We start from the raw sequence: 27,243 nt of genomic DNA, 5'->3' as shown, positions 1-27,243 counted from the left end.
TAGTTATTAGCCAGACTGCCAGTTGTACATGCAATGGATCTAAACTAGACAAACTGTGGCTGTCATGTGCTGTGTCAGCAACTCTGCACATGCGTACTAGCCTGGCTGTGTCCTCTGCAAGAAGGAGAGGGTTAATGGCACCCCCAGTGTGAAGGTCTGCCAGCCTGCACAGTGCCCAACACAGGGGTTACCAAGGAAATGACTACCTGGGTCCCCATAGGAATAAAGGCTCTGGGTTGGTACATAACTCTCTCCATTACAGGGTGCCACAAGATGTCCATTTCTAATATAATATACTGTATAGAAAATAATAGACTCCCTCCTATGGCACGACGCCCCACCTACTGTCAGCATGCCGGGGACTGAAGAGTTAAACCTTGAGGTTTGGGAATAGCTCAACATCCCTGAAGGCTGCAATGAAAATCCCCTGGATTATTCCTGACAGGATTAGATTTTAACCCCTCCACTGCCAGGCGCCTGTCACATAGTAATAAGAGTGGCTACACGACGTCACGTGTAACATGTAGCAGAGCTGGTTTGTTACCACAGGAGACATTGTGGTAGCTGTACACCGGCTCCAGCTACATGACATACACGACTCTGCTACGTGTCTGTAGTCTATATAATATACATGTATTTATGTGTATACACACACATTAGACTAGGCAGGGTGTACAGCAGGGGCATCCCCAGTCTGTAGTGCCAACAGTCGTCCTGCCGCCAGTGCCCTGCACACAACATGTGCACCGCCAAGTCTACTAGAGGAAAAAATGCCCCTGGCCAGCCGGCTCTCCCCATTCTGGTTTCATTCGCTAATAGACCTGGGTGTGTAACAAATGAAAGTGAAAGCAGTCACCTACCTCCCGTGCCTGCGTTTTTTCCCAGCACACAATATTGTACCCGGGGCCGGTGCGTGGCGCACTGTACACACTGCAGGAGACGTGCGGATAGACGCGGTGCCGCAGCTTCACTCAACTTTCCCGATCAGTCACCCCGGTCACATGACGTGCCAGCCCCGGACATACATGTAGATATGCGGGCAGCACCTCCAGGTCAGTGCAGGGCACCCCGCCTGTGCCTTACACACTGGGAACACAACTCATTACTGACCTTTCCAGCAGTTGCAAAATTTCCCACTAACCAATAAAAGATAGTTTCTGACCCGCCTGCGATCCACCCATGACTAGTCAGACTGAGACAGGGTGCCCATATCTTACCCAGGCCAGCCGCCTCAGTAGCCTATACCAACCTTACCTACTTAACCATATACAAATATATACATAGACGCAACATAGATATTGTAGATTAGAGGGTACAAAGATAGATAGATAGATAGATAGATAGATAGATAGATAGATAGATAGATAGATAGATAGATAGATAGATAGATAGATAGATAGATAAATACTGGGGATGGATAGATGATACGTATGAAATAGATGGAATAGATAGGCTATGGACGGATGAGTGTTTTTCTCTAGAATGACACTAGTTACAGACTGTTTTTCCTTGAATATAATGAATAGCTCCTTTATATTTGTAGATATTCCAGCATTGAGAACATGGGCCGTAGCATGTGTCTATAGGCGGTTCTCTTTGTCTCTATGGCAGTGGTTTCCCTGGTATTAATCGGTACCCACACATCTGCCCAGATCCTTCTCTCCTTACTATATACTGCCCAGATGCTTCTCTCCTTACTATATACTGCCCAGATGCTTCTCTCCTTACTATATACTGCCCAGATCCTTCTCTCCTTACTATATACTGCCCAGATCCTTCTCTCCTTACTATATACTGCCCAGATCCTTCTCTCCTTACTATATACTGCCCAGATCCTTCTCTCCTTACTATATACTGCCTAGATCCTTCTCTCCTTACTATATACTGCCCAGATCCTTCTCTCCTTACTATATACTGCCCAGACCCCTCTCTCCTTACTATATACTGCCCAGACCCTTCTCTCCTTACTATATACTGCCCAGATCCTTCTCTCCTTACTATATACTGCCCAGATGCTTCTCTCCTTACTATATACTGCCCAGATCCTTCTCTCCTTACTATATACTGCCCAGATCCTTCTCTCCTTACTATATACTGCCCAGATCCTTCTCTCCTTACTAAATACTGCCCAGACCCCTCTCTCCTTACTATATACTGCCCAGATCCTTCTCTCCTTACTATATACTGCCCAGACCCCTCTCTCCTTACTATATACTGCCCAGATCCTTCTCTCCTTACTATATACTGCCCAGATCCTTCTCTCCTTACTATATACTGCCCAGATCCTTCTCTCCTTACTATATACTGCCCAGACCCCTCTCTCCTTACTATATACTGCCTAGATCCTTCTCTCCTTACTATATACTGCCCAGATCCTTCTCTCCTTACTATATACTTCCCAGATGCTTCTCTCCTTACTATATACTGCCCAGACCCCTCTCTCCTTACTATATACTGCCCAGACCCCTCTCTCCTTACTATATACTGCCCAGACCCCTCTCTTCATACTATATTACGTCCACATCATCATGCCCATAGTATGCTGTATACAGAGGCTTCTCTCCATACTTAATATTACTCAGATGCACCTCTGTATGCTTTACTGTACATTGCTCAAATAGTTCTCTCCATACTATATTCCCCCCAGATCTCCATACTAAATACTTCACATATCATTTTTTCTGTACTTTATACTATAAAGATCCTCCTCTTCATACTATATTCTGCATAATATAAAATTACAGATCCCTTTCTGAGATCCTTCAATCCATACTGTATACTTCTTAGGTCCTTTTCTCTATTATATACTGTCCAGATCACTTTCTTTACACTATATTCTGCACAGAATATGCTGCCCAGATTCTTTTTTCTGTATTTTATACTTCCAAGACCTCTCTGCATACTGCTCAGAACACTCTCTGCATATCCAGATCCTTCTCTTTTAGCAATATACTTCCCATATCCTACTTTCCTTACTATCTATTAACTAGATTCTTCTCTCCATGATATATACTTCCCAGGTCATTTTCTCTATACTATATACTGCCCATATCATTTTCTCCATTCTCTCCATTCTCTATACTGCCCAGATCATTTCTCTATACTATAAACTGCCCAGATTATTTATCTTTACTATTTACTACAAAGCTCCTTCTCTCTTTACAATACACTTCCCAGATCTTACTCTCTATACTATCTACTAAGTAGAAACTTCTCTCCATGCTATATACTTTCCAGATCATTTTCTTGATACTATATGCTATCTATATAATTCTCTCCATGTTATGTACTGCCCAGATACTTCTCTCTATACTGACCATGATAATTTCTATATTCTATATACTGCCCAGATCTTTTATCTATACTTAATACTACCCATATACTTTTCAATACAATATTCTGCTTTGATTCCTCTCTGCATACTATAACATTCCAGATTCCTCTGTCCATACTATTCACTGCTTAGATCCTTCTCTCCATACTATTTACTGATGAGATCCTTCTCTCCATATTATATACTGCTCATATCTCTCTCCATACTATATACTGCCTATATCCTTCTCTCCATACAATTATGATTATTATTATTATACTGCTCAGATCCTTCTCCCATACTATCTACTGATCAGATATATTTCTCCATGCTATATTACTATATACTGCCTATATCCTCCTCTCTACTATATACTGTTCAGATCTCTCTCCATACTATATACTACCTACAGCCTTCTCTCTATATTATATACTGCTCAGATCCTCCTCTCCATACTATATACTGCCTATATCCTTCTCTCCATACTATATACTGCTCAGATCCTTCTCCCCATACTATTTGCATACTTATTAGATTTACTTATCCATACTATATACTGCCTCTATCCTTCTCTCCATACTATATACTGCTCAGATCTCTCTCCATAATATTCACTGCCTACATCCTTCTCTCCATACTATATACTGCTCAGATTATGCTCTCCCATACTGTTTACTTGTACGATCTTTTTCTCCATATTATATACTGCCCAGATCCTTCTCTTCATTCCAAATACTGCCCAGATTATTTTCTCTTTACCATATACCGTTGACAGCCGTGGTTTCACTCACATTACCATAAAATGCCATAGAAGTTCATGTATTAGAAATTTACCACAAAAACATAAAAATTAAATAATTTATAAATGCACGATTGGGTGTAATAGTAAGTCAGCCTCTTTATTACATACAATGTTGAGTAGAATTCCTATAGTTACTATAAGGGTCTGAAAATACTGAAAGTACAAGTGCATAAGATGAAACTCATCTAAGTGAGTTTGTTTAGTGTGACTAATGCTTGGATTATTTTTATTCGGGTCCATAATGAAATGTAATGAGGCTCATCAGCCATATACTTCTAGGATACACACCGCTATTTACCTGCAATTACACAGCGCCATCTAGTGGCCGGATTCGTGCCGATCATAGCCTGCGCTCAATCTCAGGGAAAGCGGAGAACTACACAGATTCAGGCCATTGTGCTACGGGGATAGTCTGTAGTATGAAGTTATTGTACGTGATTTTCCCTATTGTTATGTTTTTGTTTATTGTTTACTTTAGGAGCTACAAAGATATGAAGTCTTTATACCAATGTTACCTCCTTTGTATTTTATTATATTTATTCCACCCAATTGTGCCACATCTATGAGCAATCAATAGGAGGGCATTAACCCCATTTTTCTTTATCTGTAGGATTAAAGTAATGCTGACAGCAGTGATTGTCACCATGCTGCAGGTGCCAACACACCAAATTCATCGCTTTTCTGGGATTTTTTTTACTGAGGTGCAGAGAATAAGGTAAAACAAAAGAATTGGAAAGACACATATGGCCAGATCCACACAGCAGTAAAAAGTGTCTAGTGTATGACACTGGACTTCACTAAATGCTATCATTTTTATTAGATCAATGCACATAACCCTATATTCTAATGGGCCATGTTACTGTTCTACTAGAAATTTGAGTATGGAACCATTTGTCATGGGTGAGTGCTCATTGGGTGCACTCACACATGGCGTCCTGAAGCATGAGTTCTGACTCACATGTCTAAATCATATTTGTTTTCTTGTTACTATGTGCTTTCCAGCTTTGAAAGCATTTTTCTTTATTGCTGGAAGTGTAAGCACCGGGGTTAACATTGGAACACCGTGCTTATACTTCAGCAATGAAGAAAAACGCTTTTATATCTGGAAAACCCATAGTAACATGAAAACCGCATGCCACCTATGAACGCACCCATAGGGTGTGTTCACACGTTCAGTTTTTCAGATGCTGTATTTTATATCAAAACCAGGAGTGGAGTGAGAAAGCAAGGAGAAGTAGCAGCTCTCACCCATTACGATCCACAACTGCTTTTGGCTTCAAAAACTGCATCTGAAAAACTAAACGTGGGAATGCACCCATAGACTATAAGTTATTAGGATCCGTTGAAAGGGGTGCAAAATGGTCATGAAAAACAAATTTAAAGGGAATCTGCAATTTGGGACACTAAACCCCCCTACAGGTACTTATGGACCTGTGGCTTAGTGCCCCAAGTTGCTTTGTATGATTTTTAAGCGTTTGAGTTAACAATTTGATACTTACCTCTGTTACACCCTATTACACTCCAGCTTTTCTATGCAAGGGCCGTAAGTAAGACACATGCTCAGTGAAACCAGGATACTGTCCCGGCTACACTCCCCTCATCGCAGGATGTGGCTCTGGTGTGGGATCACCTGGTGTAAGCCCAATGTCCCTCATCGACCTTACATCTAGGTAAGTATTTAAGTCTACTTTTTCGTTTTTTTACCATAAATGTAAATTTGGTGTGTTTGTTGATTTAGGGTCGAAGATCGACCCGACAAGTATTCTTCAAATGTCCAATTTTCATGTCTGATAATTGTCTTGTTCGTGCACATTTAGTGAACTGAGTAGATGAACGTTGGCTTTTGCTGTTGCAGTGGTTATGTAGAATACATCCAGGTCCAACCACTGGCTTCAGCTGTCTCCCTCTGATTATGTAGATATCATGCCTAGCAAGAAAATACTGGACAAATCAATGAGGCCCATTGTTTTAGAAGTACCACAAGTATGCTGTAAACATTATAGACATATTTCTGGGTATTGTAGCTTTGTCCCTTTCAAACCCCTGGACACTCTGTGCTACAAGTAAGGTGTTCTAAGTGTACAAGCTCATGTAAACATCATTGCTGGTCTGCAAGTAGTTGGACATCACCTATCTGATGTCTATCATAATGATAGATCTTGAATATCCTCTGAAACCTCACTGATACTCTCTTTATACTTGCACATGGATTCTTAAATTATAGGATCCATGACAACTATTTTTTGTAACAGATTGTAATGGGTTTCATTATCTTATTATCTTTTGTTTGTTATTTAAGGGCAGAATAGAGAGAAAAATTAGACTATTTTGTCCCGATGGCCCCTTAAGGCTGTTCTGATCACTTTTTTTAAGAAATAATGTAATCTCCATTGATCAGCATTTGATGGATTTTTGTAATTGTGACACCGTGCTACTAGAACAGTGTTTTACAAAATAACCAAAGTATATCAACATACAACCTTTATTTTGCCAAAACTTTTAAAAAATAGAGAACAGCAATGATTGCAGCACAAAGAAAGATTATGAACTACATTGTCTGAAGGTTACAACAGTCACCATCAACATCAGTAGAAAGTGTACAGGCCTTTTCTTTGGGGACTGATTTGGCAAGCTCTGCGCAGCGCTGAGTAATCTGTGTGCTATGCAAATAAAGAATTATTATTATTATTATTATTATTAATGACTTCAGCACATCTGCAGCCACAGGACATCACTAGACACTGCTTTTGTGGGATTGTGGTCCACTCTTCCAGTTTCTTCTACAGTTCTCTGATTGTTGTGGGTTTGTTGGCCATAACTTGTCACCAAGGATTTTGCAGATGTTTTTGATTGGGGACTTGTTCTTGAAGAAGGTTCTGATACACACTTGCATTCACTCTGTCATGTAGCTGTATGAAAGGTCCAACTCCTACTGTAGAAGACATTCCCCAAACCATGACACTTCCTCCACCACCTTTAACTGACTTCTTTCCACAGTTTGGGTTCAGTCTTACCCAAGTTTGTCAACAAAACAAGTTTCCTATCAGATCCAAAAAAATTACACTTGCTTTCATCACTAAAATGAACTGTGGACCACTTTCCCTCTGTCTACACAACATGCTCCACAGCAAAGGTGAGACTAGCCTTTTGATTCTTTCTTCTAATGATTGGTCACTGCAGAATGGGCTTTCACTCCAGTTGCTCTTAAACGTCGAGACACTGTATGACAAGACAGTTCATTACCCTGTTCAGTGCTAAACTAGCAGGGAGTTCCAGCTGCAGTGTTCAAACGATTACCCATGGAGATTTTTCGCATTATCCTGTCCTCTCTTGCATTTGTTTTTTGAGGGCGACCAGCCTTCTTGGGGAATGAGTTTGAGAAGGAATATTCTAGAAATCACAGACTTGGAGAGACCAACTTTTCTTGCTATGGTTGACAGGGTCACATCTTTGGCCTTCATCTGGAACCTGCTGCTGGTGTGTTTCAATCACTTTGTAACAGTACACCATTTTTGCCAATTCAGTGCAAAATGGAAAGTTAGGCTGCCTGTTAAATACGGCTTATCAGGTAATTAGCACCAGATGCTATTTTTTTACACCAATAACTTGCAGATATCTGAAAGTGTTCTCTAATTTTGATCATTTTTTTTCATTTATCTCATTTATATTTTTATTCTATGTTTTGTAATATATACAATTTATGAACTAAGCTTAAAATACTGCTATTTTACTGCTATATAGTTAACATGATTGTTCATAGTTTCAAAATAATCCTTTTTCCCAAACAATAATGGATATCTTACTGATTACAAAACCTATGCCTTTACTGGGGGGTTACTCTGCTATCTCCAGCAGTCTTTTAGAATGAAGTGGCACTGTGCATGTTCTGCCTGCCACTCCTTTACAGGGTGGCAATGATACCCTCATCCAGGTTAGTGGGGGTCCCAGTAGTCAGCTAGTTATCCCTTATCTTTTGATAACTTTGAACTGATCCCTAATATCTTTGTATAATTGTATGAAAAGTAGAAACTTAGTACTGCCTGCATCTTCTGTACTATATCTTCCTCTCTGTGTCACCCCTTTGCATTAACTCGTGATTATTTACAAGTCAAATATGTAATACAAGAGAACTCCCTGTTACCCTAGAAGTTTATTTTGGTTTTCATCTGCTCTTCCCTTTTTGTTTTTCTTAAAACATTTAAGGAAAATACTGTATAGCTATAAAAATACACCCTCATTTCACCATTGTCTACTGTATCCCCAAACTACTGCAAGCTATGGCCTGAACTTGCAGAAGATCATGTCATTTCCTGTTTGATTTCAGAGCATAGTAAATTTAATAAAAGATTTATGGAAAAGGCAGAAATTTCCTAATAGATGCTGTTGGGATTTGAAGTATATTTCATTTCCTTCCCTTTGTGCTAAGTAACATGATGCAGAGCAGAAATGTTTCCGATCTTGTATGTGACAACTTGTGTAAATTACTGTCATGTTGGGTTAATAAAAGGTATCGGAAACTGTTTTCCTCCCTGGGCCAGAGTTGATAGCTGTTGCTTGCAGCCAGGCTTGTACGTTCCCGCTATATGTTTCCACTTACACACATAATCCTGAACAAGCCTGCTATGTTTCTCTGTTCAGAGAAATTACTGCAACATATTCCCAACTGTCAGGATCCATTTACATATTCACCCATCTGGACTTCTACATGAAGAATTGGAAGTGCAAACAATTTATACAATTTGGATTTCAGCACCTCATTCATGGAACATGGATATCAAGATTCCTCTCCTGAAGAAAAAGAAATAGAGTATATTCTTTAATACAGACAGTGCATTTAGCAGGTGCAGAATATACACTTTTGGATCACAACACAGTTAATTACTCAGATTGCAATTGTAACACATTTTTAAAAGGTTTTTAAAATTCTTTAAAATTGATGGCCTATCCGAGGCCTAGCGTACTTTCAGATCATCTGAGTGGGACGTTATATGGCACGTTAACCTCTTCATTGTTTTCCAGGTATAGCATATAAAGGTATGTAAGTAACCTTTATATACACTTTGCATTAAGCCATTATGGGTACATGAGACACTTTATTGCTGCCCATTATATAACTTGCATTATTATATTTTAGCAGTTTTGCCTCTACAAGTTCTGTTTGTTATTTGAGATGGTTAATGGAGAACTAATTGCTGTGTGTTACAGAGCCGGACCCAGGGCCGCATCTGCCATGAGGCGAGATGAAAATCTTGCCTCGGGCAGCAGAATGTGGACCTCTTTAAAAGCGGCATTTTGCCGCTCCAATGCCCCAAATCGCCCTCCAGATAAATCGCACCTTTCTCTTTAAGAAACAGATATAGGCGATTACTTCTGTAACGGGGGGGGGGGGTCTTCTATATATACTTGTATGAGGCCAGATACCTTTTTTTTTTTACTGGGGAGGCTGTGTACATTTATAATGGGCCAGATCCCATTTTTCCTGGGGGGGGAGGGCTGTAAATATTTATATGAGGGGCCAAATTCTTATTACACTGGGGGGGGGGGGCTATATATATTTATATGGGGGGCCAGATTCTGTTTATTCTGGGGGGCTGTATATATTTATATGGGGGGCTGTATTCTGTTTATTCTGGGGGGTTATATATATTTATATGGGGGGCCAAATTCTGTTTATGCTGGGGGTACTGTATATATTTCTATGGGGCCAGATTCTTATTTTCCTGGGGGGGGGCTGTATATATTTATATGGGGCCAGATACTGTTTATACTGGGGGGGCCTATAAAATAAATTATATATATATATAATTGATAGGTGTAACACAGGGAGAAGCACAAGACACAGAAGTTAAAAAGTGCAGGAGACCTTAATAAGCAGGGTTTAGCTCATTCCACCACTTCTGATTCACCGTGCACTGCCATCTGAAGCCAGACGCTCAACTGGCCTGAAGTTCAACTGGCCTGAGATCTGTGTAATGAGTTTGTCTTGCAAGCAAGGGAGAAATTCCCAATTTGTAAATGTATTAGGAAGGAAGCAAGAAAGGAGCAAAGTGGCATCATTTTGGTCTTTTTAAAGTTTGTTTAAAAGCTTTTTGCTTAATAAAAGCTATGGGTGGTATACAATTTAGAGAAGGAATTGATTCCACAATCTGATGTAATGGACTATTCCAAGGAACTGGGGAAAAAATGTAATTTCTGTTTTTATTTTATCTGTTTGTTATATGTAGATGTAGCAACTTCTTTGTAATACAGTAAAATATTAATTGTAAATTATATGTTATATTTGGCAACATATCGTTTAGCCCTTTCCAGGCATGTCACATATTATTACTTCCTGTTGACAGGAAGGGGGTTTGGTGACTTCTCAGGGGCTAAGCCCTCTCCAAACACAGTGGGTAATGACTGCAATCTACAGCAGAGAACCTGCTGCAAACAGCTGCTATCTGTGCTGCCTGCTATCACAGCTGTATCTTTTATGTGGCACCAGGGCATTTAAGTCATGGGTGGATATGGGTGGCTCCATATTGGTGCTAATTGTACCCAATAGAAATTTTCCCATGCTTTCTGCCCTCGCATTCAGCCTCTATTAGAGCATTGTAATATGTATTCATACATCCCCCAAATTAATAGCAATAAAAATAACAGCTCTTTCCAACAAATTAATGCAGCTTACACAACCAAGTACAAAGAAATATTAAAAAAGTGTCAAAATGCAGTAATATGAAGACAATTTCGTTCCGAAAAATTATTATTTTTGTGAACTAGTACAACACAATTAACCTATATAAATATATGTATATCAATATCACTATGGAATAAAATTAGCATTTCATTGTTACCACTATGTGAATGACCCTTAAAAAATGTACACTACGATTTTTATTTTCAATTATCCTAGAATTTATTTTTTTCAGCTTCCCAGTACATTGCACAGCATATTGTTTGGTACAGAAAAGAGCTGCGATTGGAAGAGGGTCAGAGAAAATATTCCCTTAGGATTGATGCATGGTGTTTACATTCAATACTTTAAAAGTGTAGTTTTGTATTTTGGATGGTTTCCTTAACTATATAAGGATCCAAAACAGTCCATTTGAGAATCAACTAAAAGTAGACGCACAGATAGAAAAAAAAAGCATTTGATACACATTGTTCATGTAATGGAACCTCAGGGGAAGAGCTACGGACATTGCGCAGCTAGTTTTTTATGCTGGATTTATTTCTTAGTATATTAGCCATTTATTATAACCTGAAATACAGCTTGTGAAATCTGTTGACATTATTGGTTTATCTTGAATAATATAATAGAAAAAATACATATAATAGATGGTCACAAGGTAAGCAAGAGTCAAAAATCTGAAAATATGGAAGTCCAAAAAATGTTATCAAGCTCCTAAGAAGACTTATAGCAAGCATCGGGACATGAGCAGGCAATCAATCCTCTTATGAGATATCATAGTCCTAGTACAGAGAGTAATTGGACAAATTCCCTCCCAGCCAGACAAACTAGATTAACAAGGGAGGAATGGATGATGCATCTATCCATCACAACTATTTTAATAATCTGCAGACCAGAACAAAGTCAGTTGGAGATAGACTGATGTGGTGGAAATCAATTAAGAAACCAGAATGTAAACTAAGTACAAATTCAGCACAGTCAGCAGTGCATCATTTACCATACTTTAGGGCAGAGGATGGCACCAAAGCCTGAATGGGCAAAATCTTACAGTCAGACTGACAATTACAGGAAAAGACCAATCTTTCCCAAATATCATATTTCCAAACACCTTTTCTTGGGTGAGATACTCTACAAGTATGTCCAAAACTTCCTTTATGGTAGAATATAATGGTGCTATATAAATAAAGAGTATTTTACTATTGTTATTATTATAAGCTGATGAAGTTTTAAAGAATGTAAAAACCACTAGTGTGAGAACTAAATATTATAGTGCAGTGTGAGATTGAAGAACTATTCCATAGTACAAGTTATCTAAAGACACGTAATAAGATGTTAGATAGAACACATTTCTGATGAAAAGCTCTTACTGTCGGGAAAAGTACAATAGGTCTTAGCTTTTAATGTTCTGGTTTAGCAATGAATGTTTTTGTTCCTGCAGGAATACAGCAATTGGATAAAAGCCGCCAAATCCTGCAACATTGAACATTTCCTTGGAAATCAGCTGGATTCAAAAGTCACATTTAGTGTAATTCTTCTCAGAGGCAGTTAATGAATGAGTTTGCTGGTCTTCTTTACAAAATAAACCTGTGGGATGTTGCCAAGTTTCAAGTTAAATTTTAACAGTCTTTAATTGAACACAAAGCAGAACTGCCACAGAATATAGAGCTAAAAGCTGATAGATAAATCCTCAGATGTTTATACACAAAAAATAACATATTTTTTTTAACTTGCTCACTTTTCTGTCATCTCACCCAGTGTTGTTTTATGTTATGTGCAAATTTTGATAAATATGGTTGTCTGTTGTCAATGAATTAATGGTCACACTTTCCTCAGAGAACATAATGGCAGCATAGAACAAACGAAACCGTTCCAATCTGTGTTAATCTATGCATATTTAAGGTACAGTGATACCTCGGTTCTCGAACGCCTTGACTTTCGACCAAATCGGTATTCGAACAGGAAGTTCGAGAAAATTTTGTCTTGGACTCCGAACAAATATTTGGAACTCGAACAGCCGAACGTCCGAGATTAGCCGAGTTGAGCCGAATGGCGTTCATTCGGCCCAGCGCCTTGCCTGCGTCATCATTGTGAGTTAGTGAGAGAGAGAGTCGCTTTGTGGAGAGAGTCACGCAAGTGTGTACTGCAAATTACTGTACTGTACTGTACACTGAATTTAACCCTTAGACATGGGTCCAAAGAAAGCCAGAAGTGGTAATGCAGACAAAGGTAAGCGGAAAGTTGTGAGAACAACGATTGAACTCAAGAAAGAAATCATTGGCAAATATGAACAGGGCACACGTGTGTCGGATCTGTCTGCAGAGTATGGCATGCCAAAATCAACCATCTCTACCTTCCTTAAGAATAAAGATGTTATAAAGGCTGCCAGTGTTGCCAAAGGTGTTACACTGTTAACTAAGCAAAGGCCTCAGATAATGGAGGAAATGGAGAAGCTGCTCCTTATTTTCATTAAAGAAAAAGAGTTAGCAGGTGACAGCATCAATGAGGTCGTTATTTGTGAGAAAGCACTCCAAATATTTAGTGACCTGAACACAGAAACACCTGGTACAAGTGGTGAATGTGCTTTCACGTTTAAAGCCAGCAGAGGTTGGTTTGAGAATTTCAGACATAGAAGTGGCATACATCGCGTCACTAGGCATGGGGAGGCAGCTAGTGCAAACCAGGAGGCTGCTAATAGCTTCATAAAAGAATTTAGTGACTATGTCAAGGCAGAAGGGTTTGTTCCTGAGCAGGTCTTCAACTGCGATGAGACCGGATTATTCTGGAAAAAAATGCCAGCCAACACCTACATAACCAAAGAGGAAAAAGCACTACCAGGGCACAAGCCTATGAAAGATAGGCTTACTCTTTTGTTTTGTGCAAATGCAAGTGGTGATTGCAAGGTAAAACCCTTGCTTGTCTATCATTCTGACAATCCCCGACCATTCAAAAGGCACAATGTCATGAAGAGCAAATTGGCTGTGATGTGGCGGTCTAACACCAAAGGTTGGGTTACCCGACAATTCTTTACAGAGTGGGTGCGTGAAGTTTTTGCACCTCGAGTGAAGGAATACCTGACAGAAAAAAAATTGCCATTAAAATGTCTATTAGTGATGGACAATGCTCCTGCTCACCCCCCAGCTTTAGAAGAAGATCTAGTTGATGACTATAGCTTCATAAAAGTAAAATTCTTACCCCCCAATACAACCCCTATTCTGCAACCCATGGACCAACAGGTCATATCCAATTTTAAGAAATTGTACACAAAGGCCCTCTTCCGGAAGTGCTTTGAAGTGACAAATGACACACAGTTAACTCTGAAGGAATTTTGGAAACAACACTTCAACATCCTGAATTGTGTAAACTTGATTGACACTGCTTGGAATAATGTCACTCATCGCACATTGTATGCTGCATGGCGAAAACTTTGGCCCAAAAGGGACAGTGAGCCTTTAGAACCTGAGTCAGCTCCTGTTGTTGATGAAGATGTTGCTGTGGTTGATGATATTGTGGCCATAGGAAAGACCATGGGCCTTGACATTCAACAAGATGACATCAACGAACTTGTGGAAGGTCACGCTGCTGAGTTAACCACCGAGGAACTAATGCACCTACAACAACAGCAGCAGAAGGATATGGTTGAAGACATTTCTTCTGAAGAAGAGGAGAGAGTGGAGGATATTTCTAGTGGCCTTATTCATGAAATGTGTGCTAAATGGGCAGAAATCGCCAATTTTGTTGAACAACATCACCCTGATAAAGTGGTAGCAAATAGAGCAGTTAACATTTTTAATGACAATGTTATGTCCACTTTCCGCAAAATTTTGCAAAGCCGAAAAAAACAGCAAACCATTGACAAATTCTTCACTAAAGAAATCAGACAAGCAACTGCAGAGCAAGATTCTGATTCTCCTCAGCAAAAGACACCGAGAACAGAAACACCCGAAGAGCAGTTACCCTCTGTTGTTATTGAAGAGGACTTCCACTAAGAACAATAACCATCCCCCTTCCCTCCTCCCTCCACATTCATTCCCTCCTGCCATAAAGGTTGGTACAGGTACAGTAAATGAAACACAATTTACTGTACTGTACATTACATTTAATTTTTTTTGTTTTAATAAATACACTTTTCTTTCTTATTTCTTGTTGAGACTCATGTTTTTCTACATATTATATACAAATTAGGCCAGTAAATAGGCATTTTCTGGGGCTTGGAACGAATTAATCCAGTTTCCATTATTTCCTATGGGTTTTTTTGTTTCGGTTCTCGAACAATTTGGTTCTCAACCGACCTCCCGGAACGAATTATGTTCGAGAACCGAGGTATCACTGTATAACTATTTATTTCCCAGCATACCTTTCAATGTATGTAAAAACATATTTAAAAAAAAATCACAACTGATTAAAATTGTTAACTTCCATCTATAAACATATTATGAAAAACTTTCCCAATATAAAAATTTTACATGTAAAAATAACCGCGTATGGAGGAGAGTGTAACACCATAACGTAGGATGTGCGGCACAGCTCTGCCTGCTTCACCCGGCTCCTGTGCCTCTATCTAAATTTGCTTTGTGATTGCGCTCCGCTACTTGGTGTGAAAGCCTGACCGATATTCGAGAGGGCAGCTCAGTTATGTGTGCTGATGGCTGACTCCATGCTTTTCACTCTTCAATGAGAATCGGGAAACGCCAATGGAATACTTTGTGAATCAGTGGAAGGCAGGGAATAACAAGGAAGGCGAGGAATAATGGCAGCTGCCATGGTTTGGAATGACATATGGTCTCCTTCGGATGTGGATACAGTGCACTTGGTGTCCTTGGCTTGCTGGGTGCTGCAGCTTGTAGTTCGTCTTGTGTGGTGCTGCAGGGGCATCTTCTTTTTTTCAAAATGTTTACCAAATTCACCTTTTTTTATATATAAATGCGGCACGTGCTGGTTTTGGGAGACTTTGATAAATTTACAAAAATCTATCTTGGTTCCTCTTGATAATTGCAATCCTTCAGTATTAGAGTTAGCAGATCTAAAGGTGTCACAGTCCTTTGATTATTTAGGATTAAAGGTCAGTCCTAGAGTTGGAGAATATGTTCTTGCACCCTCCCTGCATGTTTCATTTGTAATAAAGGATGTTATACTTTTCTATCCAGTGCCGTTACTTTTCTCCACATTTTCGTTATGGATTTCTACGTGAGTGAGCACCACTACATAGTCCTGCACTGAGAGGTTCGGTCTCCGCCATGGTCCACGTTTCATTGTGTATATGTTTGAGAAATCGCCTGAGTGGGGATAGTGTCCACCATACATTTACTCCCATATAGTTTTCAGAGATGAGGGGGGCCATAATAAGAAGGGGGGATGAGAGGTACCACAATATAAGGGGGAGATGAGAGGTTAAAATATGGGGGGGGAGGGGGGGTTAGAGGGATCAAAATATGAGGGGTATATGAGAGGGGCCAAAAGATTATGGAGATAAAAAGAAGGGCCACTAGATGAGGGGCCACAATATGACCGGGACCACAGTATTAGTGAGAGAAAAAAAGAAGCCACAATATGGGGGGGGGGGGAGCTGGTAGAGGCACAGATAGCCTTTAATACGATGTCCTGCTTTATGTTGGACCTTATGGTCATGTTCACAGTATGCGACTGAATTGTGCTTTGAAATGCATCATCTGGAAAAGAAAGGTCCTTAGACCCAATTTAAAACTTAACTTTTAATGTTCCTTATTGTTATGAACAAATTGTATTTTATATAATATTTATACAAAAAATTCGGTGCTAGCCTATATTAACGTGAGTTAAAATCGTGTCGTGGTGGGGGTGGGTACTGGATTCTGCTGTAATTAGGAGATAGGAATTTTAGATAGTTCAGCCCCGATACCCCCTGAGGACGCCATAGATATGGCGAAACATGTCGGGGGGGCTGTATGAACGCCTATACTTTTAAAGAAGTGGTGGAAAGTAGGGGTACAAACACTACCTAGCAGTGTGCCTATCTGCAGCGACACACTGCAACTAGTGATGAAATCAGGAGAGAATCTATAGGAACTACGATCTATTAGAGCAGCCTAGCAATAGCGGCGACCTCATCACCCACATGATAAGAGAGCAGATCATTTTCTAGTACAAGAGAGTCTCCAAGGAGCCTTTCATTTAAAAGAACTTGCTACCTTTTTTGAAGGGATACATATACCATACCACCTGGGCTACACACACCAGGGCGTATATACAAATCTACTCTGACAAGTATCCAAAATTCCTATCTCCTAATTACAGCAGAATCCAGTACCCACCCCCACCACGACACGATTTTAACTCACGTTAATATAGGCTAGCACCGAATTTTTTGTATAAATATTATATAAAATACAATTTGTTCATAACAATAAGGAACATTAAAAGTTAAGTTTTAAATTGGGTCTAAGGACCTTCTTTTTCCTTGCAGAAATGCAAGGAATATGAGAATAGATTTTGAATATAGGTCCCGACCACAATAACTAAAAATATCTCCAGATCTTATCTCTTCCCTTCAGAGATTGTCATTGAAATGCATCAGGAACAACTCCTCCCTGAACGCAGATGTGTTTAAACCTAAACCCTTGTTTTCAGCAGGTAGCAAGATGTTTTGCCATGTTAAAAAAAACACTTGATGCTATTTACTGGATGCAGGCATTTAAGTCTAGACATACTTGTGTTCAATGTTCTGCACTTGAAATGTGTTTCAAAACGCAATTCAGTCACATCTTGTGAACATGGCCTTATATAGCACTCACTATGGGGCTATTGAGGTGCGTTATCCGGCGATCCTGCACAGCTGCCTCAATTCACTAAGATTGTGCGCCCGATTTCCTGTGTGTCGCTTCCCCACTCAGGTCCGCCGGAGTTCACCTTCTTCTTCCCGGTGCATGTAAGTGCTTGGTATTGCGACACAATTTAAATGTTAAATCCCGCTGTTTGTCCAAATCAGTCGACCCGCCCCCGATTTGTGTCGCATAAAAGCTGACGCGTTTGTGACGCCGTAAAAGCCGACGCCGCTATGTGTTTGCATTAGACATTAAAATGCATTGCAAACACAACAAGAAAAACACAAATGAAAACACATCTGTGTTTTTACCATCATTAAAAATTATGTGTTTTGGCTCATGCATTTGCATTTTGCCCGTGTAGCATTAGGGGGCCTCCCAGAATGTATTCCACTGGTGGGCCCTCAGTCCCCCAGTCCGACCCTGTTTGAGAACATACGGTTTAGCCATAGTTATTTTTATGTGCAGTTGTGGTCAGTGACGTAATAGATCTCAGCGCACACTGTAGTTGAAGGCAGATTTTTTCAGAAACTTTAGCAAGCCATTAATACTGTAAGGGTTCAGTGAAATGTACAGTGTACAGCTCTGAATGCTCCCTGACAGCTGTTTGATGATTTTATATATGCAGCTAATTGGAAAGCTTTTACTTACAGCTGCTTTTCGTTCAAGTTGTTGACCTTTAACAACTCAATTTGAGAACCATTAATTTTGTGGTCATATATCATCAGGAGCCTGACATGTATTGATTTCTAGAATACATAAGCTCAGTGTATATTTTATTTGACAGTAAATACTATGCGGATCTGGATCAGTGGGTACTGAAAAATCATATTATTTGAGTAATAACTGTGAATTGTGTGTACTGAATTACTATGCAAATACTGACTAATTTGAGTGTGTAATGTTATTATGTATATATATGCAATGTAAAGTATATATCCAATGTAAAGTATATATATGCAGGAAGATTTTCTCTAGTAATCCAGTGCTACAGCGCCCTGTATGTAGACAACACATTACAATTGCAGCCAATCAGCATATACAAGCCATTGTATATGGCACGTCACCTCTTATTGGCTGCAGCCCACAGATATCCGGAGGTTCACTGAAAGGGAAAATATTGCCTTTGCACAGCAAGTAAAGTTTATTATTTCTTTCCTGCATTTTAGGACAATTAAACAAGAAAAAAAAAAGAATATTAATTGCTTTAATTGCTTTTTTGTAGCTTATAATAAAAATCTGTCACCTTTCTACTAAATAGATAAAGATAATAGATAAAAGATTGTGGGTGATATTTATTATACGCTGGGGCTCGTGCACCAGCATATAAGAGCCCCGCTGCTGCATTTTTGCTGCTCCATACATCAAGAGGCTTCAGCCATTTAATGTATTGGTCGGGGTGCTGCGCAGCGTTTATTCTACAACAATCTCTGCCTGATGTAGAAATAAACCCCGCCGGCGACTTTTCACATCTCGCATCAGCAGCGAGTTGTATTCCAAACAGCGAAATTACAATATACAGGCGGTCCCCTACTTAAGAACACTCGACTTACATACGACCCCTAGTTACAAACGGACCACTGGATATTGGTAATTTATTGTGCTTTAGTCCTAAGCTACAATAATCAGCTATAACAGTTATCACAGGTGTCTGTAATGAAGCTTTATTGTTAATCCTAGTTCTTACGACAATCCAACAATTTAAATTTGTCACAGAGACCAAAAATTGTCACAGAGACTAAAAAAGTTCTGGCAGGGATTACAATGATAAAATATACAGTTCCGACTTACATACAAATTCAACTTAAGAACAAACCTACAGACCCTATCTTGTATGTAACCCGGAGACTGTCTGTATAATGTGAACATGTATTGGCGTCAATGGCCATAGTAGATATGATAAGTACACATGGGAAAGATACAATGCAAGTATATTGCCAAATAGTCTTATATAGGGACATCATAATCCAAAAGAAAGTTCTTACCCATGTTAGTGCTCATCGCTGCCTGGAATAACAACAGCCCCGATGTACAGCCCCAGGTTTTAATGAAAACATTATAAAACCTATACAAATCTGGTATCCATGTAATCGTACCAACCAAAAAAATAAAAGTAGACATGCTATTTGGGGCGTACAGTGAAAGCCGTAAAATCCTACAGAAAGCCTACAAGGAAGCGGCTCAAATGTGTTTTTTCACCATTTTCATGGAATTCGGATTTTTTTTCCCCGCTTCCCAGTAGACGGCATGGAATATTCAATACCATCAATATGAAGTGCAGTTTGTTATGCAGAAAACAAGCCATCACAGAGCTCTTTACATGTAAAAATAAAAAAGTTATAGATTTTTGAAGGTAGGAAGTGAAAAAACAAAAAAGGGCCAGTTCCTTAACCGGTTAATTCCCTGCCAGCATGTGGTGAGTCCCTGGAGAAGGGGCTACTGCATCCTGTGTATGCCTGCGCCTCCTCTCCTTCACACTAATGCAGCTCCTTCACCCCTTTCCACTTCCTGTCATGTGCATTGAGCAGGCAGGGGAGGGAGGGGGGTGGTGTGTAGTTGAGAATGAATGCATGAGAGAAGCCATAGGCACTCAGCCTGCAGTTCAACCCAAGCACCCCCCCCCCCCCAGGACTTGCCACATGCTGTAGGCAGGGAGACAGGTGATGTGAATTAAACATATATAACCTACTGAAATGATTCAGAAGGCTGACAAGGACATTTTTAAAATTAGCATAGCACAGGCTATTGGAACCTGTCTCCAGCTAAATGACATTCCTGGTGACAAGTTTGCTTTAAGGCTCAAAATCTGAGCCCTCTCCATGAAGGGCAGATGTCTATCTATTGTGCAGCACTCACTCTTAATACAATTGGTGCTGCCACTGATCACAGCTCTTGACCTATGATGTGCTGCAATCAAGTCTTTCCCCGGCACCTAAAAATTGGGATCACCCCAATCTTACCAGCTGTGATTTTGATGCCAGTAGCATCTCTTTTGCTGGAGGAAAGGTGTAATAGGAAAGCATTATAGATACAGTATACTGCAATAAAGTAGTATGACATTATTTTGTATGTGTGATCAAACTCCCTAGGGCTCAAACAAGAAGGCACATGAAAGAATTACCCCCTCTTCCTTAGAATAAACAAGAAAATAAACAAAAAAACCCAAAAATAATTATTATTCCATAATATTATTATTATTCAACCATTGCCATCAATAAAAAAAAACTACAGGTGTTATTATTATATATCAATAGAGGATCATTAATTCCATGGTGCTGTACAATCAATTAGGGTTTCCCATACATTACATTAAGATAAGAACAAATGCAAGTACAAGTAGAAAAACTACAGAGCTCAGGAACCCAGTGGAAGGAGGACCCTGCCTGCGAGGGCTGACAAAACTAACACAAAACTAACCCAACAAAGAATGTATTTCTCAAAAGGATTACATTTCCGTGACTTGGACCAAAGTCATAAAATCAAGCCCATAAATATTGGCACATGTTGTTTTGATGTCATTTTGGAGATGATTAACCTCATAACGCTCTGCACCATAGCTCTACGGCGCAGAGGTACAGGGAAAGTTTGAAGAGGGCTCACGGGCTGAGTCCTCTTCATACAAGGGTGGGGGTGTTGCATATTGCAGCAAACCCCCACCGATAATAACCGCGGTCGGTGCTTGCAAAAATGCCATATATTGCAATACAGAAGTATTGCAGTATATGGTAGGAGCGATCTGACCATCTAGGGTTAATGTACCCTAGGTGGTCTAAGAATTAGTGAAAAAAAAGTTTAAAAACTGATATAAAACATAATAAACAGTAAAAATCACAGACACATTAGGTATCGCCGCGTCCCAAAATGCCCAATATAAAAACGGTTATGGCCGGCGGTGACCTCCGAGACGGGAAATGGTGCCCAAATGTCCGAAATGCGACTTTTACACCTTTTTACATCACATAAAAAAATGGAATAAAAAATGATCAAAATGTCGCACAGACCTCAAAATGGCAGCAATGCAAACTTCGGCTCATTTCACAAAAAATGACATATCACACATATCGCTCCGTACCCCAAAGTATGAAAAAGTTATTAGGGTCAGAAGATGGCAACATTTTTTTTTTCTTTTTTGTACACATTTGTTTAATTTTTGAAAATGTATTAAAACACAATAAAACCTATATAAATTTGGTATCACCGCGATCGCACCGAACCAAAGAATAAAGCTGAGGTCCTAACCCACAGCTTGTCAATGAGTTGCTGTGGGTTTTAACCTTTTGAAAATAAGAAAGCTGCTAGTGGACCTCAGCTAAACTTGGGCAATTTTTGGGAAATATGTTACTGAATATACATGATGGAAATTTAATTTCATGTTAGCTGTGAACCCCCCAACTCACATCCTTGCTTTGGTCTGGCATTGAAGTTACAGTTTTTAAAACAAACATCAATTACTGTAGTGAAATGGGAGAAGGCCTTGATGCATGTTCTGTATTCTGAACATGTAGAATTCCTTGTGGATAGTGCTATATTTATGCACACTAGCTCTATACAAATCTCCAAGACTCTTAACTATAGTTTCCTTTCTGGCAGCAAACATATGATGTCCATACAACTATTTCTTGAATGGTGGTTACAAACAAATACATGAAAAGAAAATTAATTAGCCACATGCATATGTTAATATAAACGCAAGGTAAAAAGAGATCCATTTTGTCATCTGCTGAATAATGTATCATTCAGAGAGAAGGCAGCGATTCAGTGTCCTTTTCATTACTTGACAGTGCTGCTTGTGGCATTTCAATGGGCATATTTCCAAGCTTCTATTAAAATAAGTTTGCTCAGTGAAAAAAAGAGATCAGCAGTTCCTTTCAAATCATTTCCGCAGGCGGTATGTTACCAGACAAAAATTAAATTTGCTACAATGAGACACCAGCATAATAAAGTACCTACTTTTTTTCAGACATAATACAATCGCTGCTGTCTTCTGACGCACTTGAATTATTTTAGACTGTAATAACAAATAAGTATTTTTGGCTCAGTTGACCAAGAAGAATAAATGGTTTTCATAAAGAACTAAACTGATTTTTTTTTCTCCAATTGAGCAGAGGAAGCTTTAAGATTGACTTCATTGTTCATTCTCTCAACTGTTTTGTCTGTTCAGACAATGAGAAAATATGTGTCCGTTCCATCACGCAATAAACCCTTTAAATTTTCTTTTTTTTTTTTTTACGTAAGTTAACATTAAGGACACTGCAGATCAAATTGATAGTAAATTATTGCACAGTATGTCCCTAGGCTAGGGAGGGTTTTTGAGTGTTTGTTTAATTTTTTCTCTGGAACCAGAGAAAGACTCAGTGAAAAAGTGATGACAGGTTTCCTTTAACAAATACAGCTAGTGATAGGTTCCTATAGAGCCCTATGAATTTGATATTTGTTTTGGGTGGCTTCATTTGCATTGCAGGTTCTCTTGAAATATGTTATGACTGGGTTTACGTTTATCAGTTTTGTCCCAATGACAGTAAATGTATATGTTTAAATGACATTCAGTTTTACCATTTCACAAGACAAACAGGAAAACCGAGAAAAAGGGATCCATTGAAACATCCATATACAGGCAGTCCCCAGGTTACATATAAGAAAGGTTCTTTAGGTTTGTACTAAAATTGAATTTGTATGTAAGTCGGATCTAGTATGTTTTATTACTGTAACTCCAGAATAAAATTTTCGTTTGGCCCTGTGACAATTGGATTTTCAAAATGTTGTGCTGTAAATGGGAAGAATGATTGTCAATGAAACTTTGTTACATTGAACCCTGGGACTGAAGTAAAGCTTCCAGAGAGTTTCCGTATAGGTCACAGGGGACAGAGAGGTTAGCCTGTAACCAGGGGTCCTCTGTAAGTCGGGGACCGTCTGTATTTCATTAGCTATGTAGGTAGATTTTCTGATGTAATAAGAAAGCGATTGGTTGTCACCTGGCTTTTTAAAAATAGTGTTTTGTACTGTAAGCAGACTCTAAAATGCGGCATGTAAACCCAGGCCTAGATACAAAGATAATAAATAAAAACAAATGGTTCATGGATAGATTTTTCAAACTCTAAAAATATGATTCAACCTATGCATAGTAAGCCATTTCATAGTCCTGAAAAAATTACCAAATCACAGACTGTTGTACCTGATAAAAGTACATGAAATATGCCTGAATGAAAAGATTTTGAAGAACAATTAGACAGTATTCCCAATTCGCTTTTGAAATAAACTGCTCATTTCTAAAAAATTATAAAAACCCCAAACTTTAGTCATAGAAAATATACACTATGGTCCACTTATGTTTCGTCTGTCTGGATGGGACTTGTTGTACATCCCATTTGACTGACATTACAAAATGTGGACACGTATCAGTTCAATTAAATTTACATTGGTTTGATGCAATTTTTGATTTATGTTAAGTGACATGATACTTAGACATGTGTGGGTGTTTCTTAAAGGGGCAATGCTGGGGCAGAATAAGTCTGTATTAGAGTGATACAATTTAGAGTGATAAAGATTTATATACACTATGAATCAGTTTTGGTGGCAGTATCTTTGGTAACGCATGACAAATTTTTTGTATTTTTTAGTGTGACTAAAAATGCATTTAATATTTAGAAATCTCCTTTTTTTAAGATTTCTAATGTCCCTGATGACGCCATGTTGTTTTGTGGTCTATTTTATTGCGCATACTATGGGGGATTTTTTACTATTCTCTTATTGATTACTGCTGTATCATTAATGTGGTGTTTATTAGTATTATTAAAGGCTAGGTTTTAGCTTATGCACAGTAGTCTATGAATTCTTCTACCATCTTAGTCATGCTTCTGTACCTGCTTGAATTAATATACAGGATTGCAACACTTCCAAACTGATTGAAGAATTATTTCAATATAGGACACAAAGAAAACAGTAACCAATAAACATTCATAGAATTGGGTAAAACATGCAGTTTCTAAATTACAATATAGAAATTGAATAAGATTTAAATATATAAAGATATATAGACAGCAAATGCTATTTTTGTTCACAGCATTAGATCATTTTCTGTAACAATGACTTTTTGGCAGAAAGAGTACAACCATCTCTTCATCTTTATTCATTTACTATATGATTTTTTTAAACTGTCTTTCCGTAAGTCCTGAGTCTCTGGAGTGGAAATAGACATCTGGTCGGCTTACTCTAGTATGCTACGAATAATTACACATGAATGTTAATACACTCTTAATTATTTTAGCTGACTTTCTAAGGAAAATACACAGTCATTTATAACTGTTAACATGGGTATTTACACTGAAACATTTGCTTTATGGTCTAACAAATGTTAATAGATTTTTTATGCTTTTTATGTATTCCGTCTAAACTTGAAAAGCATAAGGGGTTTTAAAATGCTGAAACCAAGGGAATAGCACAGTTCTGAAAAATGCATGAGGCGGGAATCCAGTAAACTGGAAATTCAGAAATAATTATAATTAACATCATCTTATACACAAGACTTGATATAAAACCTAGTTTAGAAATAGCAGCCATTGAAATAGTCTATGTATAATCTAAATAGCCCTGTTCCATTCTGGCTTTGAAATAGCTCAATTTTGAGAAATTGTAAATATTTCAAAGTATCTGGATTTTTTTACACAGAGTGAAAAAGAGAATATTTCTTACTTCTTTCATAGTTATCCTATCATCAAAAATATTCAAACAGATTTCTTTTCCTATGTGAACATGAATTATGCATGTCGTACCAACTGTACAGTCAGCATTCATAAACATAGTCTTCTGCAGGGATCTGATGTCTTATGTGAACATGCAAATTTAATTAAGTAAACTCCTAAATGTAGCTTTTCACAGGGAGAAGCAACCTTGTTGCATGTGAAGAAAGAAACCCAGTTTCATCAATCACTTTTTATACATAACAGCGGACTAGGAATTGTGTATGAATACTAGCAAAGTCTGCCAGTTCTAGCATTGTTGTTGAGACCACAATAAGAAATAAAAGTTGAATGAGGAATTGGAGGTTCACTGTGTTTACCCAATCTTACGCATCCACAACTCATGTTGAACAGTAAAGCAAACTAGCAATGATGCTAACATTGAAAAGCTGATACAATGTCATTGAAACCAAGATGCCAATACTGAAAACCCATTGCTCACGTAATGACAATATAGTTGAAGTTCCTGCAATGGCAGCTATGTCCCACCATTTGATCATCAATAAGTGAGTCTCCTCCACTCACTGCATATAAGAGACATATCCAGACATAGTGTAGACAGTTTTAAACTTTTAAAACTTTTATTTCCAGTTCTACTCACATATGTAGATAAAAATGCGCATATCACAAATGACTCCACGAGGAGTCATTTGTTTAAAACTGTCTACACTATGTCTGGATATGTCTCTTATATGCAGTGGGAGGAGACTAGGACAGGAGTGAAAATATTGACGGTTTCTGGTCTGAATGGTGACTTATCCCTGAAAGTGATCCCTTGTGTTTGGTGCACAAATAAGGAGGAAACCTGCATGGATCGTCTTTTTCGTTTTTGAGCTCCGGTCACAAAAGAGTTTCTTCTACTGGATACTTCTATAAATAGCCAAATTCCCTAGAAGTGGTCATCCTGTTAAGATTACTGCAAAAGCAGAATGATTAAGATTGAATAAAGAAGAAGTGGTTCAAACCCAGATAACCAGTGAGCAAAATGCAAAAATGGGACCTCTCTAGGGTTCTGGCTGAAGTTGTAACTACTTTTTTAAATGATAACTTGATAAAGCATCTTATGGGAGACACAAACCATGCTGGGGGAGATTTATTAATGTTGTAGTTTGCACTAAAAAAGAGCCTGCACCACATTTATAAAGGCTTTTAGACAGTTTTCTAACTCTCCTACGATAAGCTCGACAAAAGGGACGTGGTCTGTGAAAAGGGGGCTAGGCCTCATGCTAAAAAGGTCTGTGCGCCAAAAATACTGCTGATACAATAGAATATTGTCCTAATTTTCTGGCGTAAAACAAGCCAAATAGTAGGAGGTGCAGAGTATGACCAGACTGTCTTATACTGTACCAGATTTATCATCCAGCACCAGACACTTATATAAATCTGGTGCAGAATAAAACTGTCTAGTCTAACTCTGTGAGCAGCTATCACCCTACAATTTATATTTATATTTTTAACTAAAGGATAATTTTTGTACTGGGGACACATGTCTATTTTTCATTTATTATAGTCTTATTAGTGAATAAACTGAGAAATAATCCAAATGTAAAAGCAAACTAACAACTTTTCTTTATTTGTTCACTATTAGTAAAACATTGCCCTGATGTTCCATAATGATTCAAGGATTATGTGAGCTACAGGAATAATGTTAGCTACAGGACCAGATATACAGGCAGGTAAAAACATAGCTCATAAAACCACATATCCAATGTGATATGAAAGATAAATTTCTTATATTTAACATACAGCGTGGTTCTTGGTATTATAGAACCAAAGATAGGGATGCTCACCTACAGCCTCATTCCAGCAAATAAGACTCATTTCCACAGGATTTTAGAGTAGATTTTTGTATAAATCGCCCAAAATAATCACAAAAAGAGGGAATTTAAGATGTTTCAAACCCTACCTAAGTGTGATACTAG

The 27,243-nt window shown here is 38.6% G+C and overlaps 2 protein-coding genes and 1 long non-coding RNA gene across 4 annotated transcripts in view; 2 read left to right on the top strand and 1 right to left on the bottom strand.

Annotated features, from left to right (window-relative positions):
- SFMBT2 (Scm like with four mbt domains 2) overlaps positions 1–1,077 on the bottom strand; it is a 148,627-nt gene extending 147,550 nt beyond the window's left edge. Inside the window, exon 1 of the mRNA XM_072147425.1 lies at positions 861–1,077. The gene's annotated coding sequence lies outside the window, so the exon portion shown is untranslated. The remainder of the gene's footprint in view (positions 1–860) is intronic.
- On the top strand, positions 136–12,533 carry LOC140127119 (uncharacterized). 2 transcript variants are annotated; one of them, XR_011854957.1, is made up of 3 exons: positions 136–235; positions 4,726–4,830; positions 12,227–12,533. It is a non-coding gene; the product is annotated as an uncharacterized lncRNA (long non-coding RNA). The 2 variants fall into 2 exon arrangements; XR_011854958.1 differs by lacking the exon at positions 136–235 and adding an exon at positions 878–1,052.
- Positions 12,534–12,974: 441 nt separating this feature from the next.
- Positions 12,975–14,774, top strand: LOC140128471 (tigger transposable element-derived protein 1-like). The gene has a single exon (XM_072150176.1). It carries the CDS (start codon positions 12,975–12,977, stop codon positions 14,772–14,774), a length of 1,800 nt encoding a protein of 599 aa, XP_072006277.1.
- The last annotated feature ends 12,469 nt before the right edge of the window (positions 14,775–27,243 follow it).

Source organism: Engystomops pustulosus, chromosome 4 (genome assembly GCF_040894005.1).
Source record: "Engystomops pustulosus chromosome 4, aEngPut4.maternal, whole genome shotgun sequence".
NCBI lineage: Eukaryota > Metazoa > Chordata > Amphibia > Anura > Leptodactylidae > Engystomops > Engystomops pustulosus.
Note: the sequence above shows the minus strand (reverse complement) of the source record. Positions and strands in the feature narration are given on the sequence as shown.

Excerpts from the sequence above, each read along its gene's own strand:
- LOC140128471 (XM_072150176.1), top strand. The coding sequence starts at position 12,975 with ATGGGTCCAAAGAAAGCCAGAAGTGGTAATGCAGACAAAGGTAAGCGG.